This window comes from Humulus lupulus, chromosome 1 (assembly GCF_963169125.1).
Source record: "Humulus lupulus chromosome 1, drHumLupu1.1, whole genome shotgun sequence".
Taxonomy (NCBI): Eukaryota; Viridiplantae; Streptophyta; class Magnoliopsida; order Rosales; family Cannabaceae; genus Humulus; species Humulus lupulus.
In genome coordinates, this window is record NC_084793.1 from 89,696,976 (window position 1) to 89,724,582 (window position 27,607).

General features: G+C 42.6%; 1 protein-coding gene across 1 annotated transcript; it reads left to right on the forward strand.

Annotated features, from left to right (window-relative positions):
* The first annotated feature begins 1,108 nt into the window (after nucleotides 1-1,108).
* Nucleotides 1,109-26,270, forward strand: LOC133818046 (uncharacterized). Its single transcript, XM_062250738.1, has 4 exons — nucleotides 1,109-1,249; nucleotides 1,322-1,645; nucleotides 25,053-25,108; nucleotides 25,886-26,270. Exons 1-4 carry the CDS (start codon nucleotides 1,109-1,111, stop codon nucleotides 26,268-26,270), a joined length of 906 nt encoding a protein of 301 aa, XP_062106722.1.
* Nucleotides 26,271-27,607: the final 1,337 nt, after the last annotated feature.

Here is a 27,607-nt window from a genome sequence, read left to right on the forward strand (position 1 = left end):
CAGGAAACCGGGCGCACTTTCCTGACTGATACCACCCATATCTTCAATGTGGGGAGGTACTACCAGGAGTACTTCCTTACGCCTGACCTAGTCGCAGAAAATTTGGCTTTCACACGAGGAGGTAACATTTTCACACCGCTGGCTTTTTCACTTAGTGTTTTTCCACCACTATATCTTGAACTTTCAATGTGTTTCAGGCCCGTGGCTGCGACCAAACCCAACTCCAGGGATGGAGTCAAGGGCGGTACTCTTAGCCAGCATGTCAGATGCTGAGAAGAGTGTTAAAAAATTAGTAACAGAGGCTAACCTTAGGCTGCCTGGCCTCTGGGATTCTCAACCAAGTGTGAGTGGGCCTTCAGCAGGGAGTGCTCGCGCCGAAGCAGAACCCGAGCAGCAATCCCAAACGTCTCCTCCGCGGAGGAGACCAACTGGGGTTACGATCAAGGAACCTGCTAGTACTCTTCGAGCAGAGAGGCCTTCGGCTCCCAAAGAAAAAGGAAAAGGAAAACAAAAGGCCGTCGAGCCTGTCGAACTCTCCGACAACTCGTCGGACGACAACGATATAGTAATCTCACTTTTAAAAAATGTGTCAATTCCCTGTCATCTGTTCGACGGGGACGACAGTTTTAAATATGCTCCACACTTAGGGCCAGACTTCTTCGTATCAAAGAATGAATATAAGACTAGTAGAGTCTGTAGTGTAGCGACCAGTAGTAATAGCTCGGGTATTGGACTTTGCAATCCTCTTTGTTCCTCTTTCTAATGTAATGTGTTTGGCTATTCATGCTATCTCATGGCTCGACTTTGATTTTTCTTTTCAGGTATAGACTCTACCAACGTCTTTGATCTTTACAGCAACCCAGAGGCTGCTACTGCTCCTCTGAGTAAAAAGAAAGCCAACAAGAGACATGCTGGAGAGAGCAGTAAGGCGCATGCGGCAAAGAAGGCTCGGGATGCAGGCCTTACGGAGGAAGGGCCTTCTACCACCGCGACTCCGTCTTCCCCCCGCGAGTAGCAAACTCCATCTGCTGCGGCCGAGTCAACTCCTTCTCCTGCCGCCCCATCCGATCAAACCCGGTAGGAAGGTCCTGCTTCGACTGAGAACCTGATGGTTGGCCGCTCCTTTAGATTGATCAAGGAGAGGCTGACCAAAATCGCCAAGCATGACCGCTGCCGAGCAGCAATGGCAGCCATGGAGACGATGGGCGTCGACCCAATTTTGAACCGAGCCCTGAATGAGTTCACCAGCGTAAGTTGTTTCCTTTTGTGAAATCAGGTTTTTGGCCTTTTATTGTTTGTTTAATATTTGTCCTGAATGCAGGCCATGCTAACCCTCACCGCTGGCCACATCCGCCTGGGTGCCATTGTCGAGGAGGTCAAGACCTCGGACCAACGACATGAGGAGGAACTCAAAGCTGTCGAGGCTCGATACGCTGATCAGCTGGCGGCGGTGACTGCAAAAAAGGCCAAACTAGAAAAGGAGTTGGAGGAGAAGCAAAAATCTTTGGAGAAAGCCCGCGAGTCGAGGGACCAATATAAGGAGTCCAACCGCTCTAATTATAAGCTGACTAAGCAGCTGGAGCTGGACTTGATCGCGAGCAGGCTTGAAACCAAGGACATGGAGGCCCGAGCCAAGTCTTTGGAGGTGACTAATGCTACCAACTTAGAGAGGTACAAATATGCCACTATGAGGTGCTTCTATGAGTTCTAGAAGCACAATCAGGGTGCCAATTTTGACTACCTTCCATGAGAACGCAAGGGAAGCTGAGCTGGCTTATTGCACGGCTCAACTGGCTGAAGAAGAGGGATCGAGGGTCCTTGCTTCCCCTGAAATCTCGCTGGCCACTGGGATGGAGGGTGCAGACAATGAAGCCGTCGACCAAGCCCCTCCTCAGGATCCTCCAACTCCTCAAGCTCCATGATTTTTTTTTCTTTTATATTTCTTCTTTTTTCTTTTTAACTACACGACCTACGGGTCGCGATGTAAAAACAATATAATTTTTCCTTGGTTTTGCTGCACGGGCAGCTTTTACTTTTACTTGAACAATTACATCCGAGCAGTACTGCTCGCGGTGTAAAAGGATTCCTTTGACATTATAATATTTCTGCTTTATTACAACATCTGTTCGCATGACCGAACCTAGCATAGTACTTTGGCTTGATTTTTCAAAATACTCTAATTACCGTAGTATGCTTTCACTTATTTTGTTCATGTGTTTACATACCTCTTGGTATGCTTTGCTATAGATGTACCTTATATGCCCCCTAAGTGATCGAGGAGCTTTAGGTCCTTGGTCACTTGCCTTGACCATGACCTGTACGAACATTACTGCTCGGTATAAAATGTAAAACTTATAATACAACAAAACAACACACGTAATGAACAAATACTTGTAAAAAATTACAAAGTTTGGCAAGAATGACTGGCTGCGCACAGTCCCTTATAAATCTCGTATTTAAATGGACTAAACATGTCTTTACGAGTGATCTTTGAAAGATCTTACACTTATAAGCGATTAGCCATATAACATGACTAACCATTTTTCAAAACTTGTAAAAAGTAAAAATTAATACAAGCCAGTCCTTTAAAAAGGACTGTTAATTGATATTACTGGCGCATGTGTTCTCCATTCCAATAACACGGAACGAGATCTCCATTTAAGCGTGCAAGTTTATAGGTGCCTGGATGAAGGACTTCTTCAATCTAGTAAGGTCCTTCCCAGTTTGGTCCGAGTACTCCAGCAGCTTGGTCGTGGGTGTTTAAGAAAACTCTTCGAAGTACTAGGTCTTCGACGTTGAACTTTCTTTCTTTTACTTTGGACTTTCTTTCTTCGACGTTGAACTTTCTTTAAAATACCGAGCGACTTTTTGCTGATACGCAGCTACTCGGAGTTGGGCTTTTTCTCGTTTCTCCTCGAGCAGGTCTAGGGACTCTATTAACAGCTGGCTATTCTGATCCTGGTTGTATGTGATTCTACGATGCGAGGGCGAATCTAACTCGACAGACAACATAGCTTCATACCCATATGCTAAGGAAAATGGGGTATGACTTGTTGCTGTTCGGTGAGAAGTTCTATACGACCAGAGTACTTCAGGCAGCTATTCTGGCCATGTTCCTTTAGCTTCCTCGAGCCTTTTCTTCAGGGTATCCTTCAATGTCTTATTTACTGCTTCGACTTGCCCATTTGCTTGTGGATGAGCAACTGAAGAAAAGCTCTTAATGATTCCATGCCTTTCGCAGAAGTCTGTGACTAGGTCACTATCAAACTGGGTGCCATTGTCCGAGACAATCTTTCTGGGCAATCCATATCGACAAACAATGTTCTTGATGACAAAGTCAAGCACTTTCTTTGTCGTTATGGTAGCGAGTGGCCCAGCCTCGACCCATTTGGTGAAGTAGTCGACCACCACAACTGCCTATTTCACTCCACCTTTTCCTGTTGGCAAGGACCCGATTAAATCTATACCCCACACTGCAAAGGGCCATGGACTTTGCATCTATTTTAATTCATTAGGAGTTGCCCGTGGGATCTTGGAAAACCTCTGACACTTATCGCATTTGCGCACAAACTCCATCGAGTCTTCGTTCATGGTCGGCCTTAGAATCTTCTTTGATAAGCTTTGCCCCCCAGCGTGATCTCCACAAAAGCCTTCATGTACCTCCTTCATCAGTTCTTTAGCCTTTTCTGGTGTAACACACCTGAGCAGTGGCATTGAGTATCCTCTTCGGTATAGAATCCCATCGACCAGGATATACCTAACAACTTATCTCTGAAGGGTCCTGGCTTTGTTTCTATCTGCTGGTAGTATACCGCTCGTGAGATACTCCAGGTATGGTGCCATCCACGTATCTGCTAACCAGACCTCCATATTGGTTTCTTCTACTCGTATGCTTGGCTCGCGCATCCGTTCGACTGGCACTATATTTAAAGTGTCAGCATCCTTTTCACTTATGAGCTTGGCTAGGGCATCTGCGTTTGAATTTTGATCTCGAGGTATTTGCTGGAGGGTATATTTTTCAAATTGCGCCAACAGATCTTTAGTTTTGTTCAGATAGGCCACCATTTTCAGACCTCATGCCTAATACTCCCCTAAGACTTGATTCACTACCAGCTGTGAATCGCTGTAAATATCCAGCACTTTAATGTTCATGTCTTTGGCTAACCTTAACCCAGCGAGTAGGGCTTCATACTCAGCTTCGTTGTTCGAAGCGGTGAAATCAAACCTAATTGCGTAGTGAAATCGATGCCCTTCCGGTGTTATCAATATCACTCCTGCTCCTGCGTGAGATTCGTTGGACGATCCGTCTATGAATAGCTTCCACGAAGGAGCTTCAACTTGAGGCTTAGGCGCACTAGGCTTTTCACCCTGCTCGACATCTGGGGGTTCAGTGAATTCAGCAATGAAATCAGCCAAGACTTGTCCTTTTATTGCTGCTCACGGTGAGTATGTGATATCGAACTGCCCGAGTTCGACTGCCCATTTCAACAAATGACCAGCAGCTTCCGGCTTTTGTAGAACTTGCCGAAGGGGATGATTAGTCAAGACTATGATTGGATGGGCTTGGAAGTAAGGACGTAACTTCCTTGAGGCCAAAATTAGGCAATAGGCTAATCTTTCGATGGGAGGATATCTTAACTCGGCTCTGATTAACCTTTTGCTCACATAATACACCGCCTTTTGTACGCCTTCTTCTTTTCTCACTAGCACCGCACTAGCAACATAGTCGGTGATCGCCAGGTGCATGAGCAAAGTTTCCCCATCTATAGGCTTTGATAAGATGGGAGGCTGCGCAATGTGGGCTTTTAAGGCTTGGAAAGCCTATTCGCAGTCTTCAGTCCACTCGAACTTCTTGTTTCCCCTAAGTAGATTAAAGAAAGGGACGCACTTATCCATCGATTTTGAAATAAATCTACTGAGCGCGGTAATTCTTCCAGTCAAACTTTGCACATATTTGATTTTTACTAGCGATTTCATATCGATCAGGGCTCTGATCTTTTCGGGATTAGCTTTGATTCCTCTCGAATTAACGATGAACCCCAAGAACTTCCCTAATCCAACTCCGAAGGAACACTTGAGAGGATTTAGCTTCATCTGATATTTATTCAGAACATTGAAACACTCTTGTAAATCCTTCACATGCCCTTCTGCCTTTTTTGACTTTACCAGCATGTCATCAACGTACACCTCCATGTTTACTCCGATTAACTCCTTAAACATGTGGTTAACTAGTCGCTGGTAAGTCGCACCAGCGTTTTTCAATCCGAAGGGCATTACTTTGTAACAGTATAGCCCTGTATCGGTCCGAAAGCTAGTGTGATCCTCGTCAGGGGGATGCATGCTAATCTGATTGTATTCTGAGTATGCATCCATGAAAGAGAGGATCTCATGTCCTGCAGTTGCATCGACCAGTTGGTCGATCCTTGGGAGTGGGAAGCAATCCTTAGGGTAGGCTTTATTAAGGTCTGTGAAATCCACATAGGTTCGCCATTTGCCATTAGGCTTGGGAACCAGTACTGGGTTAGAGACCCATGATGGATAAAATGCCACCCTGATGAACCCATTCTCCTTTAGTTTTTCAACTTCTTCTTTTAAGGCTTTCGATCTGTCTTTATCGAGGAACCTTCTTTTCTGTTGCACGGGTGGAAAGCTTTTGTCGATGTTCAGGACATGGCTGATGACTGCAGGATCTATCCCAGCCATGTCTTTATGTGACCAGGCGAAAACTTCCTGGTTCTTCCTCAAAAATTCCACCAGTGCGTGCTTGGTTGTTGCTTCCAAATTTTTGCCGACCTTTACAACTCTGGTCGGAAACTCTTCGTCAAGCTGGACCTCCTCAAGGTCCTCGACAGGTCCAACATCTTCCTCAAAATCCCCAAAGCGAGGATCTAAGTGTAATGCCCTGGATAGCCAGGACCGCTACTCTGTGTGTTTATAAAGTGCCAGACTCGCTAATCAAGTCATTAAAGTAAAAACGTGTTATTGAAATAGTAGAGGAACTAGGGTTAAAAACGTTTTGGTCTCAAAAGATACATTTTCATTACTAAACATTGTTTATGTACATGGGATCCCAAAAATGACAGTTTAAAAGCCATTTACAAAAGTTACAAAGTCTAATACATTAACAGCCATACTAAGGCAAAATGAGCAGTTAGGTGATCTCTGTCCTGACACACTCCTCGATCATGGTGATCGAACGGCTGGCTATGTACATTTCACCTCGGAGCTCTCCACCTCAGGCCTGGTCCAACTTGCCCTTGCCTTTACCTGCACCACGTAGCACCCGTGAGCCAAGGCCCAGCAAGAACATACATCAATAATAGAGCATGCACATTTAGCTGTCAGGTCAATCTCACATATGACATCTCATAAACTTCAAACATAGCAACAATCAAGTATTTCATATACAAAGCATATCAATAATCAAGTATTTCATTTACAAAGCATATCAGCTCATATAACACAATGCACAGATGATAACCAGAGCTAGTGCTCACAAGCTGCTCCCTCTGTTATCCTTTCATTTCTGGCTCCCAGTGACCAAATCGTGTCCCATGCTCTAAATTCATGAACGGTACTCTTAGACCGCTTATACGTGTCCCTTGGCATAATACCAACGATGACACAAAACAATTCTCAGGAGCACTTAGTCCCATCACAATCATACATTCGGGTGCAGTGTTCTTACCTTTCAATTCACTAGTTTTCAATGTCACGACACCTTGAGCACGATCCCACTCGAGCCCTAGCGCTTACCTAAACACAATCATGGTCAAAGTCAACATCAATCCTCAAGTTCAAAACCTAGCCCCGGGGCTAATCCCGAGCCCCCGGGATGTCCTAGTTCCACCAAACAAGGTGGTGGAACCAAACCCCAAACCTTAGGTCAAAAACCCTTGCAAAATACCCCAAAATCCCCTTCAGAAGGCAGGGTAGCGCTACAGCGCTCTTGGGAGGGCGCTATAGCGCTACAGACAGAACCAAAACCCTTCCAGCATATGGGCCTAGCGCTACAGCGCCCAAAGGCTAGCGCTGTAGCGCTAGTCACAGGCAGCCCAACACCAAAATTTCCTTTGTGCGATTTCTCTCGAGCCAACCTCAACCAAACCTCTTCCAACTCTTACCCAAACTTAAAAACAACCTCATGACCACACTCCACTCATCCCAAGCACCCTAAACATCTAAACTCCAAGCACATGCAATCACAAACTCAAAATTCACCATAGCCACCTCCAAACTTCAGAACCCAACATAAACCAGTTGAACATCAAAACTAAAGCTTAGAATTCATACCTTTGATAGAATTTCGCCCACAAGCTAACCCTAGGCTCCCTTGGCTTGCTGCTCCTCAGCCCTAAGCCTGAATTCCCTAAAGTTCCATTCAATTCCATTCAATTCAACACAAGTACCACAACTAAAAAAAACCAGAAACAGAAATGGATGAACTCTAGAATCTTACCTCAAGTATTGGTGAAACCCTGTTAAACCTCTGTCAATTCCTTAGCCTTAGATCAAAGTCCTTGAGGTTTAGTTATCCCAGCTCTCCTCTAAGCTTTACTCCAGAAATTCTCCAGAAATAGGTGAAGGAAAGTGTAAACCGACTCAAGAAACTCTCTCTGTTTTTCCCTCCTTCTTTTCCCTTCTTTTTCAGACCCTTTTGATATTCTATAAATCCCACTATCTTAAAACCTCAGTAATACCCTTCCTTAAAAGTCAAATGACCTTTATGCCCTCACAGCTAACTTTAATCCTTTAGTCCTCTTAAGGGTATTTTAGTCATTTTTCCCAATTCCCGCTACTTCCTCGAGTGTCCCTATTATTTCCCGCTTAGTTCCCAATACCTTACTAATCACCAATAGCCTTCCTCAATATCATAATAATCTCCAGCTTATCCACTAAATTCCCATTTACACCCCTGAGCTCACCCCGAGCCGGGTATAAATCCCCGCTATGACTTTTACGCTACTTTGCTCACTAGGATCGTCTCGAGTCACAGATTACAGATATATCCACATAATAATGTGGTCTCAACAATTATCACATATATCAAAGCAGTTATGCCCATAATGGCCAAAATTACGATTATGCCCTTCTAACCTAATCTGGGCCTATATGCACACTAACACACATAGTCATGCGTCTTAAGTACTCAAGTAATCATATAACATGCTTAAGTCATAATAATCACACATAATTCCCATCATGCCCTCCTGGCACACTAATCAAGGCCCTTAAGCCTTATTAGTGAATTCGGGTCGTTACATAAGTCTTTATCCTCACTTTGGGTAACACCCTATTTGGTGACTTCATCACCTGATTGGGCTTGTATATCAATGGCCATTTGCAACCTTTCTGGGGGAGCGCTCCTCGACATTCCCTTCTTGGCCTTAGTAATTGAGGCATTATAGCACTCCCTTGCTTCCCTCTGGTTTCCCAACACGCGTCCTACCCCTGCGTCTGTTGGGAATTTCATGGCTAGGTGCCATATTGAGGTGACGACCCAAAGGTCAACCAGTGTGGGTCTTCCAATTACAGCATTGTAAGCCGAAGGACAATCGACCACTATGAAAGTAGTGAGTAATGTCCTGGTAGCGGGTGCTGTACCTGCTGTTACCGGAAGCCTGATTGACCCTGTTGGAGCGAGTCCCTCACCAGAGAAACCGTAAATTGTTTGGTTGCAGGGCTCCAAGTCCTTGACGGACAACTTCATTCGTTCCAGCAAAGATTTATACAAGATGTTAACTGAACTTCCTGTATCGACCAGCACTCTCTTCACCATCATGTTGGCAATTTGAACATCCATGACCAGAGGATCAGAATGTGGGAACCAGACATGCTGGGCGTCGCAATCAGAGAAGGTTATTTCACCGTCCTCTGACCGAGCCTTCTTTGATGCCTGGTCTTCCACAACCATCATCTCGATGTTCTGGTCGAGGCGTAGGGTCCGAGCATATTGTTCCCTTGCCTTTCCACTGTTTTTCGCTAGGTGTGGGCCTCCGCAGATGGTGAGTAAAGTGCCAGCCACGGGGTCAGGCTGCAAAGGTGGCGAGCGTTGGCGTGCAGGCGCCTGCTCGTTGCCACCTGGAGCCTCTCGTTGGGAAGCCCCCGAGGCCTGTACGTATCTCCTCAAGTGTCCTTGTCTAATAAGGAACTCGGTTTCATCTTTCAACTGGTTGCACTCGTTCGTATTGTGTCCGTAGTCATTGTGAAAACGACAGAATTTGGTGGTATCTCTTTTCGAAATATCCTTTCGAATGGCAGCGGAACTTGTGGCCTGATACACCTCTGCTCGAGACTCGACAAGGGCAGTGTAGTTGGTGAATCGTGGCTCATAACGGTTTCCCTTAGCGTGCTTATTCTCGGAGGTAGAGGGTTCGTTATGGGGTCTCTTCCCCCCATTTTTGCCGTTGCCATTCCTGTTGCCTTTACCATTGCCATTGGGTTTTGACCCATTGGCGGCTTTGGCGGGGTCTTCAGTCCCCTTATCTTTGTTTGGGGTCTTTCCCTTGCTGGCAATGGCATCCTCGAGCTTGATGTATCGATCAGCTTGATCCAAAAACTCTTGGGTAGTTTTAACCCCATGCTTCCTGAGGCTACTCCAAAGGGGCGTACGATGCTTAACTCCTACAGTTAGGGCCATCATTTTGCCTTCATTTCCCACCGTTTTGGCTCCAGCAGCGGCTCGCATAAAACGCTGGACGTAGTCTTTCAGTGGTTCTCCTTCTTGCTGACGTAACTCGACCAGCTGGTTTGCCTCAGTTGGGTGCACACGACCCGCATAGAATTGTCCATAAAACTCCTTTACGAACATCTCCCAAGATACAATACTAGCAGGAGGGAATTTAAAGAACCACTCCTGTGCAGCATCAGAAAGTGTTACAGGGAAGATCCTACACCGAGCGTCTTCGGACACCTTTTGAATGTCCATCTGTATGTCAAACTTGTTGACATGAGATACCGAGTCACCATACCCATCATAGTTTGGCAGTGTGGGCATTTTAAACTTACTGGTAGTTTCTGCCACAGCGATCCTCTGAACGAAAGGAGTGCCCCTTCTCCTGTCGTACTTGATGTGTGACGTTCTTCCCCCGACCAGCTGTTGTACTGCCTGGTTCAGGGCATATATCTGGGCCTGAACTGCTTCAGGAATTGTTGGGGCCTTTGGTGCTGGGGGAATGCACTCGTCATGCCGTTCCCGGCGGTCATTGAGTACATCCCTTAAGTCATCATCTCTTCGCCGTTGCTCGTTGGCTCCGAGTCGGCTAAAGACGTTGTTTTGTCTGGGCTGCCCCCCAGCATTACGTCTCGCTTGTTGGTCTTCTTTAGGTGGTGGGCTTCTACCTCCACCTCTCTCCTCATTCCTCCGACCGGCATTCCCTTTGCCTGAGTCGACCTCATTGTAGCCATAGCCATCTCTGAACCTCGATTGGCTATGGTGAGACCGACTGTCTCCTCGGTTGCCTCCTCGGGCTGGAACTTCCTAAGCGTTAGGGGGAGGCTTGCGCTGGTCAGTGGGTCCCCATGCATTATCATGCCGTGGGGGGCCCTTAACCACAGAGCCTGTCTCTGAGTTCCTTCTGTTGGCAGAAGGACGATGTCCCCTGTTCGGTGGGTGCGGCTCTTCACCCCCTTGGCGTCTAGGGCTACGGGGCTGCTGCCCAGCCCTATTCTGCCTTGGCAATGGGGGGTTGCCTCAGTCAGTCTGGGATGGAGGTTGCATCTCAGGATCCCTAGGTGGGACATCATTATGAGGCATTGCTGGCTGCTCTGGCCTTTGAGGGCTCATTGGCTAGATCGGAGGGCTAGGATTGGGACCCCTTTGAGGTGGCCCATTCGAGGGTTGATTAGGCTGCGAGGCAGGTGCAGCTTGATTCCTAGCCAATTGCAAGGCTGCTTCGAGGGCTGCCATGGCCTCCCTCTGACGACGGTCCATCTCCGCCTGTCTTTCACTCAGCTCTTGGCGTTGACGCTCTATTTCTTGCTGCTGTCGCGCCATAGTCTCCGCAGCACTTCTTGACTGGCCCTCAGATTGGCCAATTCATCTTGCAATACTCCCAGAGTATTTCTCAGCGTTTCGGAGTCCAGTTCCTCCTCATCAAACTATAAGTGTGGCTCATCCTCAGCCACATTCGGAGGAGAAGGTTGGGATGGTGCAACGCCAGCTGCCTGCCCAGTCTTCTTGGTTGTCTTTGCCATTAGTACTTCAACAACCTCGTCTCAAGCTCTCAATGAAAGCACCAGAATGTTGACCCTCGTTTTGGTCAACTGACACGGAGTCAAATGCTTGATGTGATGGAAAGTGTTGAAATAGGTCTAATGGAAAAAACAGTAAACGACACAACAAATTATAGTGGTTCGGCCCCACGAATTGGTAATGACCTACGTCCACTTAAGCTATTATTAATATTAGTTCTCAAAGGAGTGATCAAAGAACTAGGGTTCTCTGAGTTTCACAAACCTTAGAAGGGGGAATAATATAATCAGAAGATAATAGCTCTAATTCTCTTGTAAAGCACAAACTTAACTCAGCCAAAAAAAGTCTCTCTCCCTCCTTGAGCTATTTCTTCTCTATTTATAGGCTCAAGGAGGATTACATAAATTTGTTACAGATATTCTTTCCTAAATAATCGGATACTCAGGAATTATGGGAGATAATCTCGTATATAATTATAAATGTACAAGATCTTCTCAAAACATACGGAGTATACGACCAAGCTGGTCGTATATAAAAACCAGATGTTGTGTCAGGGGAGCCTCCCTGGTCGATATTCGAACAACACCTTTGCCAGGTGTCAGCCATGTGTTAAAAATGTCTGCCACATCATCTACGCCTATTTTTTGGATAACAAAAACCTTTACACTTTGGTAAATCTAACTAATCACTTGGTTTGTTTTCATGTTTTTTTTTTTTGTTACAAATGGTCTTGTGTGTACAGGTTGCATCTTCCATGACAAACATAATCACATGTGCCAAACAACAATGTCTGAGATGGATCAAGTCAAAACTGACTCCTGGATGGAATGTCTTAAGGCCCGCTATGGAACATAGAAGAAGCACATGCTCGACGAAGACGACACTTTCTTGATGCAGGTTAAAAAAATGATGGTGTTGAGGATAACAATGGTGAGATTTTGTCTGTAATTGCAACACCTCCAATTCAAGATCCCCCATCCTGTTGTTTGCCAATAGTTTTCTTAACTCTCTCAATTTTTTTAAATCTTGCCTCAATGGCGAAGATAAAAAATGTTTGGGATGTAAGAACTTATTGCTCGCATATTCAAGCTTATTTTGAATCATTAATGCATTTTGTATTTTTTTTTTTAAGAGAAATCATCATATTTTAATGACACTAATATTCTCCAAGTACTTTTATGCTTGTCATGCATTATCCTGAGCAATACTAGTGAGCTTCATAAGAACAGATTTCAACTTAACCCATAATTAATGGATGTGGTGCTCCTTATACATGTTAATTTTAGTATAATACTCTATAATCATGAATTTAACCAAGTATTTTTAGTCACACTCTTACAATTCACTTAAAGTATAAACTAATTGTAACACTTATAGTATTTGGCTTAACATTTGCCTAACACGTTTAGTTCTCGAATTAGGCATAGAAAAATGGGACGGTGAGGCGAGGCGGGGCCCCGATCTGACTCGACGGGGCTGCCTTGCCCTGAAAACTTTTTTTTTCTATACTAAAACTCAATATTAAAAAAAGATTATTTTGAGATATATGCTTTATATATATTTCTTAACATTATTATTTATAAGATGTCTTAGTGTTGGTTATACAATAGTGAGGTGTCTTTGTATGTATTTATGATACCATTTTATATTAGTATTATTTTTTCTCTTTAGTCAAGAAAAATTGATTATAAATATCTAGGTATACTGTAATTTTGCAAATGAGATAATATATATTTGGAATATTTTTTTATTGAAATGAGGTCATATAATGTATACTGTATATACTATTTAGAATTTCATTTCTTACTTTTAATGTAATCTAATAATAATTCATTTAAAAAAAAAAAAAAGTTTAACGGGTTGGGGCAGACCCGCCCCGATTCAACTGGTGTGGGTTGACCTGACTCGCTCCAAGGAACTTATCGGGATGGAGCAGGGCAGACTCGCCTCATTTACATGCCTATCTCGAATTTACAAGTTTTCATTTTTCTCATTAGGTATCACACACTTAAATATTAACCAGGCATGAGTAAGATTGAGGAGTGAAAAGTCCTCTATCACTTGTCAGCATTTGAGCGAATTTCATTCTAGCACTTTGAAAGCACTCATTTTAAATGGAGAAAAAGGAATGACACTTGTTGAATGAAAGATCATGCATGTATACACGATCACTTTTATTAATACTTCATTAAATGAAAAGTGCATCAAATGAAAATTCAAGAGTATCTATAGCATTCCTCTTTTAACATAAGCGACCTTTATTTATAAGAGATAAAGTTATTAATAATATTGATAGAGGTGTTCACCATTCAAAGCTCAATGAACTTGTTTGTCATTTAATCTAGCCAACTAATAAGTTCCTCGTCGGATGACCTCCTCGATTAGATACCACACGCAAAAAATTGTATTTTATTTTAATTTTACGTATAGATATTCAATATAAATAGTAATTAATGAAACAAAATAATAATTTTCAATCATAGTAATTTTTTTTTTAAAAAATAAACAATTAATATGTCTTTGAATAATTAATTACTTCTGTAAAATTTTATTTATTTTTAAATTATTACGTGTTTTAGTAATATGTAGAAAAAAGGTTTTATAAGATAAAAATGCTTAAGAAAAAAATACTATGTTTTCAACTGCAATGAGGCATTAGGCAAAAGCCTAGTTTGCTTGATAATGGAGTCGAGGATGTATGGACCCCTAGTTGGGCCCAAGCACATAAGCAACTTGATCATAGATATTCAAGAAGATACAAAATCTTTGCCTCAGACATTGGAATCATAATACCGAGCAACATATAATTGATATGTGGCTATCTTCAACTGCAATGATTCTTTTCTCCTCAATGAACTCTAACGGTTCTATAAGAAACTCGTGATTTTGCACCTATTCATATGTTTCTCGATGATGAATGAGAACTATTTCCTTGACTGGTACCATGGCCTTGCTTCCATATGCCAAAGAAAACAGGGTATATTTTTTTGTTGTGCAAGCAGTGGTCTAATAAGCCCACAAAGCTTGTGGCAACTTATCAATACAAAACCCTTTTACTAGCTCGAGAATCTTTTTTTATTGTACTCTTTAGAGTTTTGTTTGCTGTTTTCACTTGTCCATTTGCTTAGGGATGAGTCACAACTCAGAATCTCTTAATGATGCCATTGGAATTTATAAACTGTGTACTTTCAAATTGGTAACATTGTCGAAGAAAATTTTGTGAGGATTCTTGTATCTGCAGATGATACTCTTCACCATGAAGTTGAGTGCCTTCTTCGATGTGATCGTGGATAGAGGCTCGGATTTGACCAACATGGGGAAGTAGTCCATAACTACATGGTACATTTAACTTCTCTCTTTCCTGTAGGGAGAGATCTGATCGAGTCGATTTCCCGGCTGAAAATGGCCATAGGCTAGTCGTTAGATTGAGCTTGTTAGGGGTGCTTGGTCTACATTTGAGAAACATAAGAATTTATCACATTTTTTCACATATTCTATTGAATTTTTATTAATTTTTGACGAGAAGTTGCCTTATCACAATATCTTCCTTGACAAGCTTTGCCCTCTGTTTGATTTTCACATAATCCTTTATGAACCTTCTGATGGATTGCTTGTGCTTCTCTATATGACGCATCTTACTAAATGCATTGGGTATCCTCTTTAATAAAGTTTGTCATCAAGCAGAATATACTTTGGGATCTGGTACAAGAGTTTTTCAACATCACTTCTTTTTTTTTTTGGGAAAACACGGAAAAAATTCTGCTGTCCCCAATTTCCTATCTCCTCCATGTCCCACCAATTAGTTTAAGACACCTCATTTATTTATTTAATATATATTTAAATTATTTACAATTTTCTCTTTTTCCAATTATATTAATACTATAAATAGATGATGTGTCTTACAATAATTGGTGGGACATGGAGATGATAGAAAATTGGGGACAGCAGATTTTTTTTTGGAAAACACCGTGTTGTACCCATTTTTCGAGCTGAGAAAATGGACACGTGGACTAAAATATGAACTAGTCGTGTTTAGAAAAATGATCAACTTGATCTACCTTTAATGAAGACCTACTCTGGTAATTCCTTCAGAATGCTCGTCAACTCGAGAGACACTTATTTAAGGAGAATATGACTTCAAGAAAGTCAATAATGCGCCTTAAATACTCCAACTCATGGAGATTAGATACATTTGGCCAATTATACTTAAATATGAATTATTATCATCTTATTTCTTATTTGAATCACAAAATATTATGTATTTAATGAGAAAATCATGTATTGATTGATTCGACCTCTTATTGAGGGAAGTTATCCTTTTTTAGGGATTCAAGTGATAAAAGGCCACCTATAAATATGGTAAGGTCATACGCTCACAAGGATGCCATTGTAATTAGTATACATAAATTCTATCTACTTTATTACCCAAAAAGCTTACAAGAATACTTAGTGAGGCTTTCTCTCGTTCTTAAGGGCTCAGTAACAGCTTGTGAACGTAAGATTCCTTAATATTTGAACCACGTTAAAACTTTGTGCTCTTTTCTCAGTCGTTTGTTCTCTTTTCTTGTAGTTGTCAAAACATGGCCAATAGTTTGGTATTGTCATCAAGAGCAACGACAATTCTTTACTCATCAATATATCGAATTTCTTGCTAAAAATTAATGGCAACCACCATGAACATGTCTCAATGTCACGAGGACAACCAAGACTTGCCTGTTCCCTACGGTGAAGGAACCTCACGTCTTAAACACACATGAAATAGTCATTGAGTGCTTGATTGGAGAATTAGTGCAAGAGAACGAGCAACAAACATTCCCAGAACATGCCAATATCAAAACATTAATAACTTTTGTGCCACAATAAGACTTCACTTACCTTAGTCCTTGCAAATAATGTGAGAGATCGTTGCGCTACTAGGTCCTATATTAACAAACATGACAAACATCTTAGATATACATTTACTACAAACTTAATTAAAATAATTCAAAATACTCTCTCTAAGCCAACCAGTAAAACAAGACTATAACTTTTGAACTCACTAGAAAAATTTCCAAAATGCCCTTAGGTTCTGGTAAGTCGCCCCATGAAACCAAACTTGAAAATTGATTTGAGACTAGAGCTTCAAGTGCCCAAGGGGGTGATTGCCCAATCCTTCTCCTCGACTCATGTATGTTTGTATGGGAAGCCTTATGCACACAGTGTTAGGAATGGTGCCCTTGAAAACATATGTATTAAACAATGTTTTTATGAAATAAATAATTGAGATAAATTTTTTCATATATTGATTGTTTATTATTATTATTTGAATATCAGAAAATTCTTAAATTCATTATTGTGACTATAATCTTGTATTGGTACGAGAGAATTAAGATTGTAGGGAACAAATTTAAATAGTTCATAGTAAAAAAATGTTATATGGAATCTTTGGATTAAATATCGTTAGTATTGTTTAACCCAATTTTAGACTCAGTGACGTGACATTTGAAGAAGACACGTGGTAATAAAACGACATCAAACGTTGAGAGCTGGTCGAAATGAGATAGCTGCTTGAGGAAGCCATACCAGCACAAGGAGTCATAATCTAGTTGGTCCAAGTGTCTTTCTCAAGAAGGAGCATGTAAGCACTATCCATTGAAGCTGCCCGGAGACAGACCCTGCTCAATATGCAAGACAATTTCACCAGAGGATCCGAATTTCACGAGATATTGTGAAATATTCCAAGATATTTTTGTAACTGATATTTGAATGTATTTTTCTCGTATTATTTTAATTTGCAATCAGTTGTAACAATCCTACACTTCACGTGTAGGGCTTAGATTAATTTGTAAGGGCCTATAGCTCAATAAGGGACTCTGTAAATAGAGGTCTCTCTCAGTCATTATCTCAAAGTTCAAATCAGAGGCTGAATTTGTGTGCACTTTACATACAAAACCCTACTAAATTGTATTCTCTCTCAGGCTTAAGAAACTTAGTTGAACCTTGTTTCTTCTTGATCTTCGGTTTGAGACTTCTTTGATTAATAAAAGTGCAAGTGGACACAGGTCATTACCAACTCTTGGGGTTGACCCCTATAAATTCTTTGTGTCGTTTACTTGATTTCAGCTCTTTAAGTTTATTTCTATCGTTCGTGTTGACTCAGTGTCGTTGACCAAAAAGCTGGTCAACACTTTGGTGCTTTCATTGAGAGGAAATCTAAGATTCCATTTTACTAGAACCATTTGAAGTAATGGATATCACTACTAGAAGCCACAGTCAAGAAGCACAAGGGGGGAACCTTAACACTGCCCATCCTGATTGCCCCTCGAGCAGTCAAATCCCTCCTATGTACCTCGCTCATCAATTTCCTCCCCCTGGAAACATGCCTCCACCAGCCACATTTGGGCATGATGAGCCCCATGTGGACTTAGGAGAAGATATGTACCCTAACCTTGAATAGCTGAAAGGGATCGTGGGGTAGATGCAGGAAGAATTTTTTGACATGCATGAGAGTCAGGCAACAACTCAAGAGGCTATATTTGAAGCCCTCAATAAACAAAGACAAGATTTACAAGCCTAGTTAGATCAAAGGCAACAAACCCTTGAGGTCTGACAAGAGGAAGTTGGCCGTCGCAATGCTGATGCGGCAAGGTTGCTAGAGGCCGTCTTCTCACAAAATCAAGCAGTGAGATCCCGATCGGTGAATCCTCAGCCTGAGAATGTTGGTCAGGAAAATCCTGAAGCACAACGACCAGTTGGTCGGGCTCCAGAACATGCTCAACCATCGCGGTCTCGAGACCAAGCAGTCCCCCTTGGGCAAACTTGAAGCCAACTTTCCAACAGAGGGGCTTAGCCCAAGGTGCATCAGTCGCTTCATTAAGACGTGCAAGTGCTGCCCAACGGAGAGCAAGGCTGTGCCAGACAAGTGTCTGGAACTGGAAGGCCTGCTAATGAACCCGATGCGTGCAGCCTCACGAGAAGGCCAACCTCCTAATCCTTAAGCTGGTCAGCAATTCTGACAACTAAGGAATGAAAGTGTAACGACCCAAATTAGCTAATAAGGCTTAAGGGCCTTGATTAGCGTGCCAGGAGGGCATGATGGGATTTATGTGTGATTTTATGAGTTAAATGCATGATTATGATTTAAAGCATGTTATATGACTATTTGTTTATCTGAGATGCATGACTATGTATATTAGTATGCATGTAGGCCCGGATCGTGTTAGAAGGGCATAATTGTAATTTTGGCCATGTTTGGCATAACTGTATTGATATGTGATGATTGTTGAGACCACAGTGGTATGTGGGTGTATCTGTGATTCATGACTCGAGACGATCCCAGTGAGCAGGCTAGCGGAAAGTCATGAAGGGAATTTGTACCCGGCTCGGGGCGAGCCTGGGGTATAAATAGGATCTATTGAGTTTATTGGCGTTTATTTTGATGATGGGGATATTATTTGGTGGTTCATCAGGTGTTTGAAAGCAACGGGAAAATATTAGAGACACTTGAGGATTAGCGGGAATTGGGTAAAATGACTAAAATGGCCCTACTTGGATAAAAGGATTTAGAATTAATAGGAAGGGAATTTTGGTCATTTGGCTTTTAAAGATAGGTCAAATGAGGCTTTATACACTTAGTGGATTTTGTAGAAAAGAGTATAGGCTGAAAAGAAAGAAAGAAAAAGAAAGAAAGAAAGAGAGAAAAAAACAGACGGGTTTTGAAGGGATCGGTTTGGGGTTCTAGCACCTCTTCTCTTCAAATTTCTTGGGGCAAAGCTTAGTGGAGAGCAATGGTAGGCTGAGCATCAAGGATCTTGGGTTAGACATGAAGATTTGGCAAGAGCACATCAATGTTTGAGGTAAGTTTTTGGAGTTTTCAGTTTTGGGTTTTTACTGGTTTGGGCTGTGTATCTAAGCTGGATTGATGGGAATCTTAGGGGAATTTCTGGGCAAGCTTTGAGGGAGAACAAGCTAAGGAGGCCTAGGGTTGAATCAAGGTCGAAATTTGCAGCAATGGTATGATTTCTAAGTCCTTAACTTTGTTGTTTGGCTGAATTTCTGGTTTAGGGTTGTTCATGGTAGATTTTGAGTTTTGGGTTGCTTGAGCTTGGGATTGAGTTCTTGGGATGCTTGGGATGAGTGTGAGGTGTTTATAAGCTTGATTTTGGGCTTGGAAAAGGTTTGGACAAGTTTGGGATTGAATTGGTTGAAGGAAATCGCAGAAATGCGATTTTGTGTTTTCTGGGCTGCAACTAGCGCTACAGCGCTAGTCAGTGGGCGCTGTAGCGCTAGTCCCTGTTTCTGGGGGGTGCATTCTGCTTGTAGCGCTACAGCGCCCTCTTTAGAGCGCTGTAGCGCTGCACTGTTCATAGAGGTGAATTTTTGGGTTTTTGATGAGGGATTTTGACCTAGGGTTCGGGGCACGATTCCGCCACTTTGTTTTGGGGATTTAGGACTTCCTGGGGGCTCGGGAGTGGTCCCAAGGCTAGGTATTCGGACTTGGGGTTCGGTGTTGACTTTGACCTATGTTTGTGCCTAGGTGTGCGCTAAGGCTCAAGTGGGATCGTGCTCAAGGAGTCAGGTGATCTAAGCTATTGAAGGGAAAGGTAAGAAAACTATAACACCCGTAGGACGGGGCATGGGCCCATAGTGTGATTGCAGGGCACGGCCCTATATTGCATGTTTCATGATGAGATGATTGCAGGGCACGACCCTATATTGCATTACATGTTAGGGTGCAGATTTAAATAAATTGATATTTGTTTGAATGTTGTTTGATTTATGCTATATATGATTATAGTGAATTGAACGGCTATGGCCGAGGGCGGCAAGGCCGAGAATGGCAGTGGGGCCGGTAGTAACACCTAGCACATGGGATGCTTATGGTCAGGGTAGGACCCAGGGGATACGGGTGATATCCCTACAGTGAGGACCGAGACCCCAGGCTTCGGTAAGGCTTCGGGGGCGGCATGGCCGTGTTTGCTTAGTCTAATGGTTGACTTGTTTATATGTGGATTATCTGTTATGATAAACTGTATAAATTGCATATGTTATGTTCTGCATGAGTTTTCTTGCTGGGCTTCGGCTCACAGGTGCTCTGTGTTGCAGGTAAGGGCAATGACTGAGTCAACCAACCATGAGTACGGAGAGCGTGAAGCGACGCGTACATGTTTGGCCTGCCCGACTGCTTTGGTTGGGGGTTTATTTGAAAATGGCTGTAATAATCTATGATTTTTAGAACTGATCAACTGTAAACTTATTTCAAGATGTAAATAGCTTTCAAACCTGATTTTGGGATCCCAATTGTTTAATACTAGAAGTTTTTATTAAGTCAACGCATTTTCAAAGATTACAGCCTTAACTTTTTATTAGTCACACTTTTGTTTCAAAACCTCGGTTAGCGAGTTCATTGCACTGTTTTGTCTTAAAACTCACTTAGTAACGGCTCTAAGGAAGTAGGGCGTTACAAGTTGGTATCAGAGCGAGCCAAGGTTTATTGGTTCTGGAGATCGACCGAACATGTACGCTCGCTGTCAGTGACAAGCTCGACTCAGGGTTGGTTGGTATGATTGATTAACATGTCTGAATGTATGTTTGAATGCCCTGTTTGCCTGCTTATTTATATGGAGCATGAGGAATGAAATGACATATGCATGAGATGCTGTTGGGCTGGGCCCTTGATTATTGCATGTTGAGATTGATGCATGCTGAATAATACTATTATGCATATGGATGAATATTGGCATAATGGTTTACATATAGAGTTTATGTGGTTAACTGTTTAATTTGAACTCGTATGTAATATCCGTTTATTTGCTTGTATGAAGCATGTGGAGACCTGGATATACTTAGTGATGTTAAATTTGGTAGCTAAATGTATATCATTGTGGATTTGACCTAGTATATGCTTGTGTATGCATTTTTACCTGTGGATGTTTGGATCTGGTTGTGGGTTGGTTCAGGGTATGAACCTCAGAGTTCTGGAGTTGGTCAGTTTTGACAGATGAACTCGAGTTGTTTGTTCCTAGAAGGGTTAAGTGGACCTGATATTGTGTTGAGAGGGGGATTCTAGATAAGTTGGAGTTGAGAGCTCCAGTTATCCCTGAAAGCAGCAGCGGAGGGTCACTAGTGTGTGAGTAAGCTGTGGAGTTTGTTAGTTGTATTGGGATAGAAGAACAGCAGATTTTCTCTGGGGAAATAGCTGATTTAGATGTTTCAACAGTAAGGTTACCAGTGTTGGCTTACTGTGAGGGTATGGACAGAAAAAGGTATTATATGAAAGGCTTAAAGGGCGTTATCCTCGGGTTTTGAGGAAAGTTCGGACTGACAAGGAATTTATCAATAGACGGGCAGAGTTAATTCCACCCTTGGTTAAGAGGATGAGAGATCCCGATTAGAGGGTTGCGTTAAATGTTGAGGCAGAGAGATGCCTGGAATTGGTACTCGGGATGAGGTTCTGGCTCAATGGGTTGGAAAGAACCTAGATGATGATTGTTAGAAGGGATTATTAAGACATGATTTGAACTGTGGAGACTGGTGGACTTATAAGTTTGGTTTGGACTGTTGGGGGTAACAACAGTGTAAATCAATGGGTTTGGTGAATCGGGTAGTTCATTTCAGGAAGTTATACTGATGGATGTACTTGGAATGGATGGCGACCCATTTAAGGACATGAGATCTGGAATAGTCTAAGGCATTTGGGCTGCCCTGAGGTAAGAGTTTATCGTCTGCATGTGGATGGCAGAGAGGGCCATGTTGTTCGAGGAATTAATGGTCGATGTATAGAGCATGAGTGCTAGAGCCGCAAGGGCGGTTCTCCCTTTGATGGAGTTAGTAGAGATAGATTCGTGATAATCCAGTTAAAAGAACCCCGGATAGTTCTGTGGCTTTTGGTTGCCAGAAAGGGGGAAAAGTCTGATGGTTAAGATGGTACTTTTATTTGATAGAACGCAGCAAGGTCGGATTCTCGATCTTTGAGGTAGAAGGACTCCAGACAGTGCTTGGGCACCTAATTTGAGATTGGAAAGAAGCCTGATCGAAAAGGTAGTTGTCGAGATGGCGACAGGAACCAGGGAGGTTATTTGGTGTGCATGAGGGAAAGGATGCCACCTGAGAGGAGGTCAGGTGAGGGCATGACTTCTACATAGAATGACTCGAGATGTCAGGATGGATTTCCCATGGTGCGGGAAACGGAAAACTGGAATGCGTCGATACATTCAAAGTTCGAGGTGGAGTCCTCAAGGATGAGTATTTAACTGACTGGCTTATGCTTTGGGCATGTGACGAACTGGAAGGACTCGGTGTTGAGAATGTTCCGAGAGGGAGACAGACATAGAGAGGTTGCCTCAAAGGTGTTATTCGGGAGGCTGAGGACAGTAATACTTATTGAGAAGGAATTAGAAACTCTGGCAGATGGATTGTTGAGGATATCATCTGGAGTACGTAAAGGGGACAGAGCTGACCAGTGGGAAAGTTATGTGGGTATGCAAAGAAAGATTTGGGCAATACTTCAAGGTCAGACTACAGATAGGAATGGTATAAAGAATGTTGTAAAAGGTGGTTTTGGCTGACAGAAAGTCTGTTGAAGCGATCGAAGGAATCTGAGCCTGGTGTAGCCATAGTGTTATACTGCGGGGATTGATTAGCCTCGTCGGATTAGAATGAAAAGTACAAGGTTGGATACAAGAAGGGACGATGTCTCCAAGAGTTGAGCTATGACCTGGTTATTACCAGTTGGAAACCAAGGATAGAGACATTTCGGGAATTTGTCTAGTTTGCACCAGGTAGGGTGTGAGGAGTTGGTAACAAAGATTCTGGAATGGTTCAAGCTACAGCAGCACAGGTAAGTTCTTTAGGTAGAGAATGCATGTACGGTATGGACAAGTCCCCTTCAAGCTCACGAGCAGTGCGTGTGGATTACTCCCAGACGGAAATGGTGAGCAAATGACTATGCAAAAGACGTTTGTACCCAGAAGGTGGAGTCTCAGGTAAGGGTCTACGGAGTGTTAGTTTGGGTGTCGTCAAGAGTACTCAGATTGGAGCTACAAGGAGAAAGGACAGGTATGAGATGATTTGATCTGAAGCCGCAAAGAAGCTAATGATGAATATCTGAAGAATTGAAGGCATAACAAGACTGGTAAGCGCGTCATCTATTGCACAAGCATCTCCGGGGACAACTACATCAGAGACGAGGAGAACAGTAAAACTTGAGGTTAGACGGACTGAGTGGTGTCACATCAGAAAGAAATTCAGAGGACAAGGTAAGAATTGATTGATATCTAGTGAGGCCGGAATATGTGTGTGTTAAGGTTAAGTAAAGAGTGATTACATAAAGGACCTGATCTATGGTAGGGTTATGGAAATGGGAGTGCATCACGATTTGGGCACGCCCAGGAATAATTGACGCGAGGATGGATTGAACCTTGCGGAAGGCGACTGAATGGATCGTGGTTGATACACTTAGAACGTTAAGTCGACTGTTGTGCATGGCATAAGGTACTTAAGTCTTGGGTATTAGTAAGAAAGGTTAACGTTGAGACCCAGATGCGGTGAAAAGTAGCAGACAAGTGATCAGTGTTTGAAATCCTCGATTGACCGAGGGGAGATATAATTGGAGGTGGAACTCCTAGCTGTGAGGCGTGTGTCAGTCAGGGGATAGCGCCATAGACTGTAATAGAGTGGACAAGGCGACGACTGAGCTCGGCATAGCGTTAGTAGGTAATGGTTAGCTGGTTAGTGACACTGAGCTATAAAATCCAAAGAGTAGACTGTGGTTGAAGCAGGGAGGAACCCTGCTGAGGTGGTACAAGTCAGGATACCAGGATCGAAAGAAGACCCAGTTAAATTTGGTTTATGAATGAGAATTCTGAATGGATATCATTCCACCTCCTAGGGTACGTCGTACCGGGAGGGTCGAGCGGGTGACAGAGTCTAGTGTTTTCCTTTGGACCCTGAAGGGTTAGGTGAGGTGGTGGTGCATCGTGGGGATAGACCACAATAGACCTTAAGCAAGGTGTTTGGAGGGGGATAGCCGACACTACCAATCCCAAACAGTTATGATAATGACGAGGGGGATAGCCGACACTACCAATCCCTTGATTATCAATATTATAACGACCATCGCAATGATGGGCACCCAAGAGGACATTTTGTTCCACCAAGGCGACCTTGTCCTCAAGATATCCCACCTAGGGAAAATGTGCAGCTTGAAGGATCATTTGTTCCACCAAGGCAGCAAGAGCCAGCAAACTGTCAAGAAAGACCACCTCCTGGCCCTCCTCGAGCAAATAGTCAGAATGCAGGGGGGAGACCTAGAGGAGGGAGCGTCTTCGATAGACTTGGGAACAGAGGGCCTGGGCTGCGAGGTGTCCTCGACCAGCTCCGAGAAGGCAATGGTTCCAATGTTGCAAAACCTGTTGCACCAGTAATCCCACCTACACCACAAAAAGGAGCTGTAGCAATCCCAGTCGCTGCTCCAGCAGTCGTGCCACTAGTTTCCCTGAAATCTAAGCACAACTAGACACCCTGATACATATGGTTCGGGAGATATATGCTCCTAAGCTTAATGGTATTGATTTAGAGAGAAGGAAATGGTCTCCTTTCTCTGAATGAATAAATGCTCTTACCATTCCACCCAAGTTCAAGATGCCAACTTGGAAGATGTATACTTGAAAAGAAGATCCCATCTCACATGTCAATAACTTTAAAATACAAATTGATCAAGGGGTGAGAGATGATGTTCGTTGCAGGATCTTCCTTGTAACCCTAGCTGACTCAGCTAAACAATGGTTCTTTAAACTAGAACCTAGAACCATTACATCTTGGGATACATTTGTGATGCTCTTCTACTCATAATTCTTTATTGCTTGTGGAAATCAAGCAGGGGCTTAATGAACCTCTTAAGGATTATGTATATCGATTCATGCAGGAAGCTGCAAGGTAAAAAATGGTTAGTGATGATGGAAAGAAGATGGCCATCATGGCTAGGATTCAAGTAAAAGGTCCCTTATGGCCTAATCTCAACAGAAAGACCGTCTACTCAACTAGAGAATTTCTAAATCAAGCAAATAATTCATTAAGCTAGAAGAGGCTATTTGAAGTGTAGATCGGGCCAACCAAGTAGGCACCAGTACTGCCCCAACAAAAAATATTGGTACATCTAACCAGAACCAGACAACCAATGGTAATGGTAGTAAGAAAAACTAGAATGGTGGCAAACGAAGTAATAATTCCAGTGGTGGCAACAATAATGATAGCAAACGAGCAAAAACCAATGATGAGCCATGAGAGTACAATCCTTGTTTTACCACCTATTCTACGCTCTTGGGGTCATAAGCAGAAGTATTTCAAGCAACACAAGTTTAAGTGCCTTATAGGAAGCCAAATCCTATTGGGAAAGATATTGTTGACGGTGAGAACTCATCAACGATGTTAGGTCGGAAAACTCAAAGCTTAGTAAGAAGATAACTAAATAAGAACTTAGAATGGACTTGAGGAAAAATAAGTGCAGATCAACAATGGAGTAAATATTCGTATATTGCTTGATAGCGTGAGTATGCAACCTTCTGTTGCTACTGATATTAATAAGCCCTTTCATTTTGAGGGTTTGCACTTTAAGCGTTGAAAACAAAAGATGCTCTTTTATTCGACCATGAAGAAGGTTGCATTTGTCCCACTGTTCTGAAGCCGGTTGTCTCTGAACCATCGATTGACAAGGACAAAGAGACTGAACGCGAGAAGCAAGGAATTGGACTCCTGGGTTGAAAACGACTTCCTCTGTAAGAATTTTATTGTTAGTGGTTTATCTGACGACCTCTATGATCATTATAATTCAGATAAATTTGCAAGTGAAATTTGGGAGGCGTTGCAAAAGAAATATGATACATTGGAGGCAAGAACCAAAAAATATGCTGTCAGGCGCTACCTGAAATATCAAATTGTGGACGATAAATCTGTGGAAGCCCAATCTCACGAACTTCAGAAAATACCGCATGAGATTATCTCAGAAGGTATGACACTTGATGAACAGTTTCAAGTTGCTGTTTTAATTGACAAATTACCTCCTTCGTGGAAGGATTTCAAAAGTGTACTCAGGCATTAGACTAAGGAATTTTCCTTAGAGAGTTTGATCACCCGCCTTCGTATCGAGGAGGAAGCAAGGCAACAAGACCCAAAAGAAGAGGTGGTTGTTGTCTCTAACAACAACCCCAAGAAGTCCACACATACGGTTCTAAAGCCTAATGGAAATTTTTTTTAAGAATCAGAACCACAACTCCAATTCAAATTCCAACCGCAACAACCAGAACACTCCTCGAAACAACAATCAGAGTCAGAATCATAATAGGAACCAACCTGGAAGGCAGCAGCCTCCACCTAAACAGAATGACTCTGGACAATTCCTTTGTTACAACTGTAACAAGCCAGGTCATATGGCATGCAAGTATAGGAACAAGCCAAGCACTGCTCCGCAGACTTACTTGACCGAAGAAGCTTTTACAGCTATGATTTCTAAGATAAACCTAATTGGTGGATCAGATGGATGGTGGGTAGACACTGGTACTTCTCACCATGTCTGCTATGATTGTGCTATGTTTAAGGCATACACTGCTGGTGATGATAAGAAAGTGTTGTTGGGAGATTCCCACACCACTATTGTTGCTGGGATTGGGAGCTGAAGTTTACCTCAGGAAAGACTTTATTACTAAAAGATGTAATGCATTGTAATGCCCTGAAATCCCTAATGTGGTTTAATGGCTGGATTAGTAGGCCGGGAGGGCCATAATTGATTTATTATGCCATTAAACTGTTATATGCATGTTTATGTGAAACATACTATAATATGATGTTAAATGCATGCATGTGGGTCCACATTTGATTATAAGGGTATATTGGTAATTTGGCCCGTTGAGGGCATATTTGTATATTTTGGTGCATGTTTGTGATCAATTGTTGAGGCCACATTATAATGTGGATTTGTTCGAGCTAATCGACATGAGACAATCTTTGAATATAAATTATCGGTTTTGTCATAACAAGCTTAAGCTCGGGGCTCGAGGTGAGTCTCGGGATGTTTTGGTGATTAGAGCGTTACCGGGAATTAAAGGGTAACGGGATATGGATTATTGGTATTTTAGAATATCGAGAATAGCAGGAATTGGAGATCGTTAATTATGATTAACGAGATAGGTGGAAAAGGACGGTTTTGCCCATGGGAGTCTTTAGAAACTTTTATTTGACCTAAGGGAATTTTAGTCTTTTTACCCCTAGGATTGGTATATGGGCTGAAGGTTGTAGAAAATAGAACCAAAACAAAGTTTGGTTACCTCCCTCACGTTCATCATCTTTCTCTTGCTTCCTTTGGAGTTTTTTTTATCTCAATTTGAAGAACTAAACTAAGGAATCAAAGTTTGGGGCTTAGGACTTTAGTTCAACCATTGA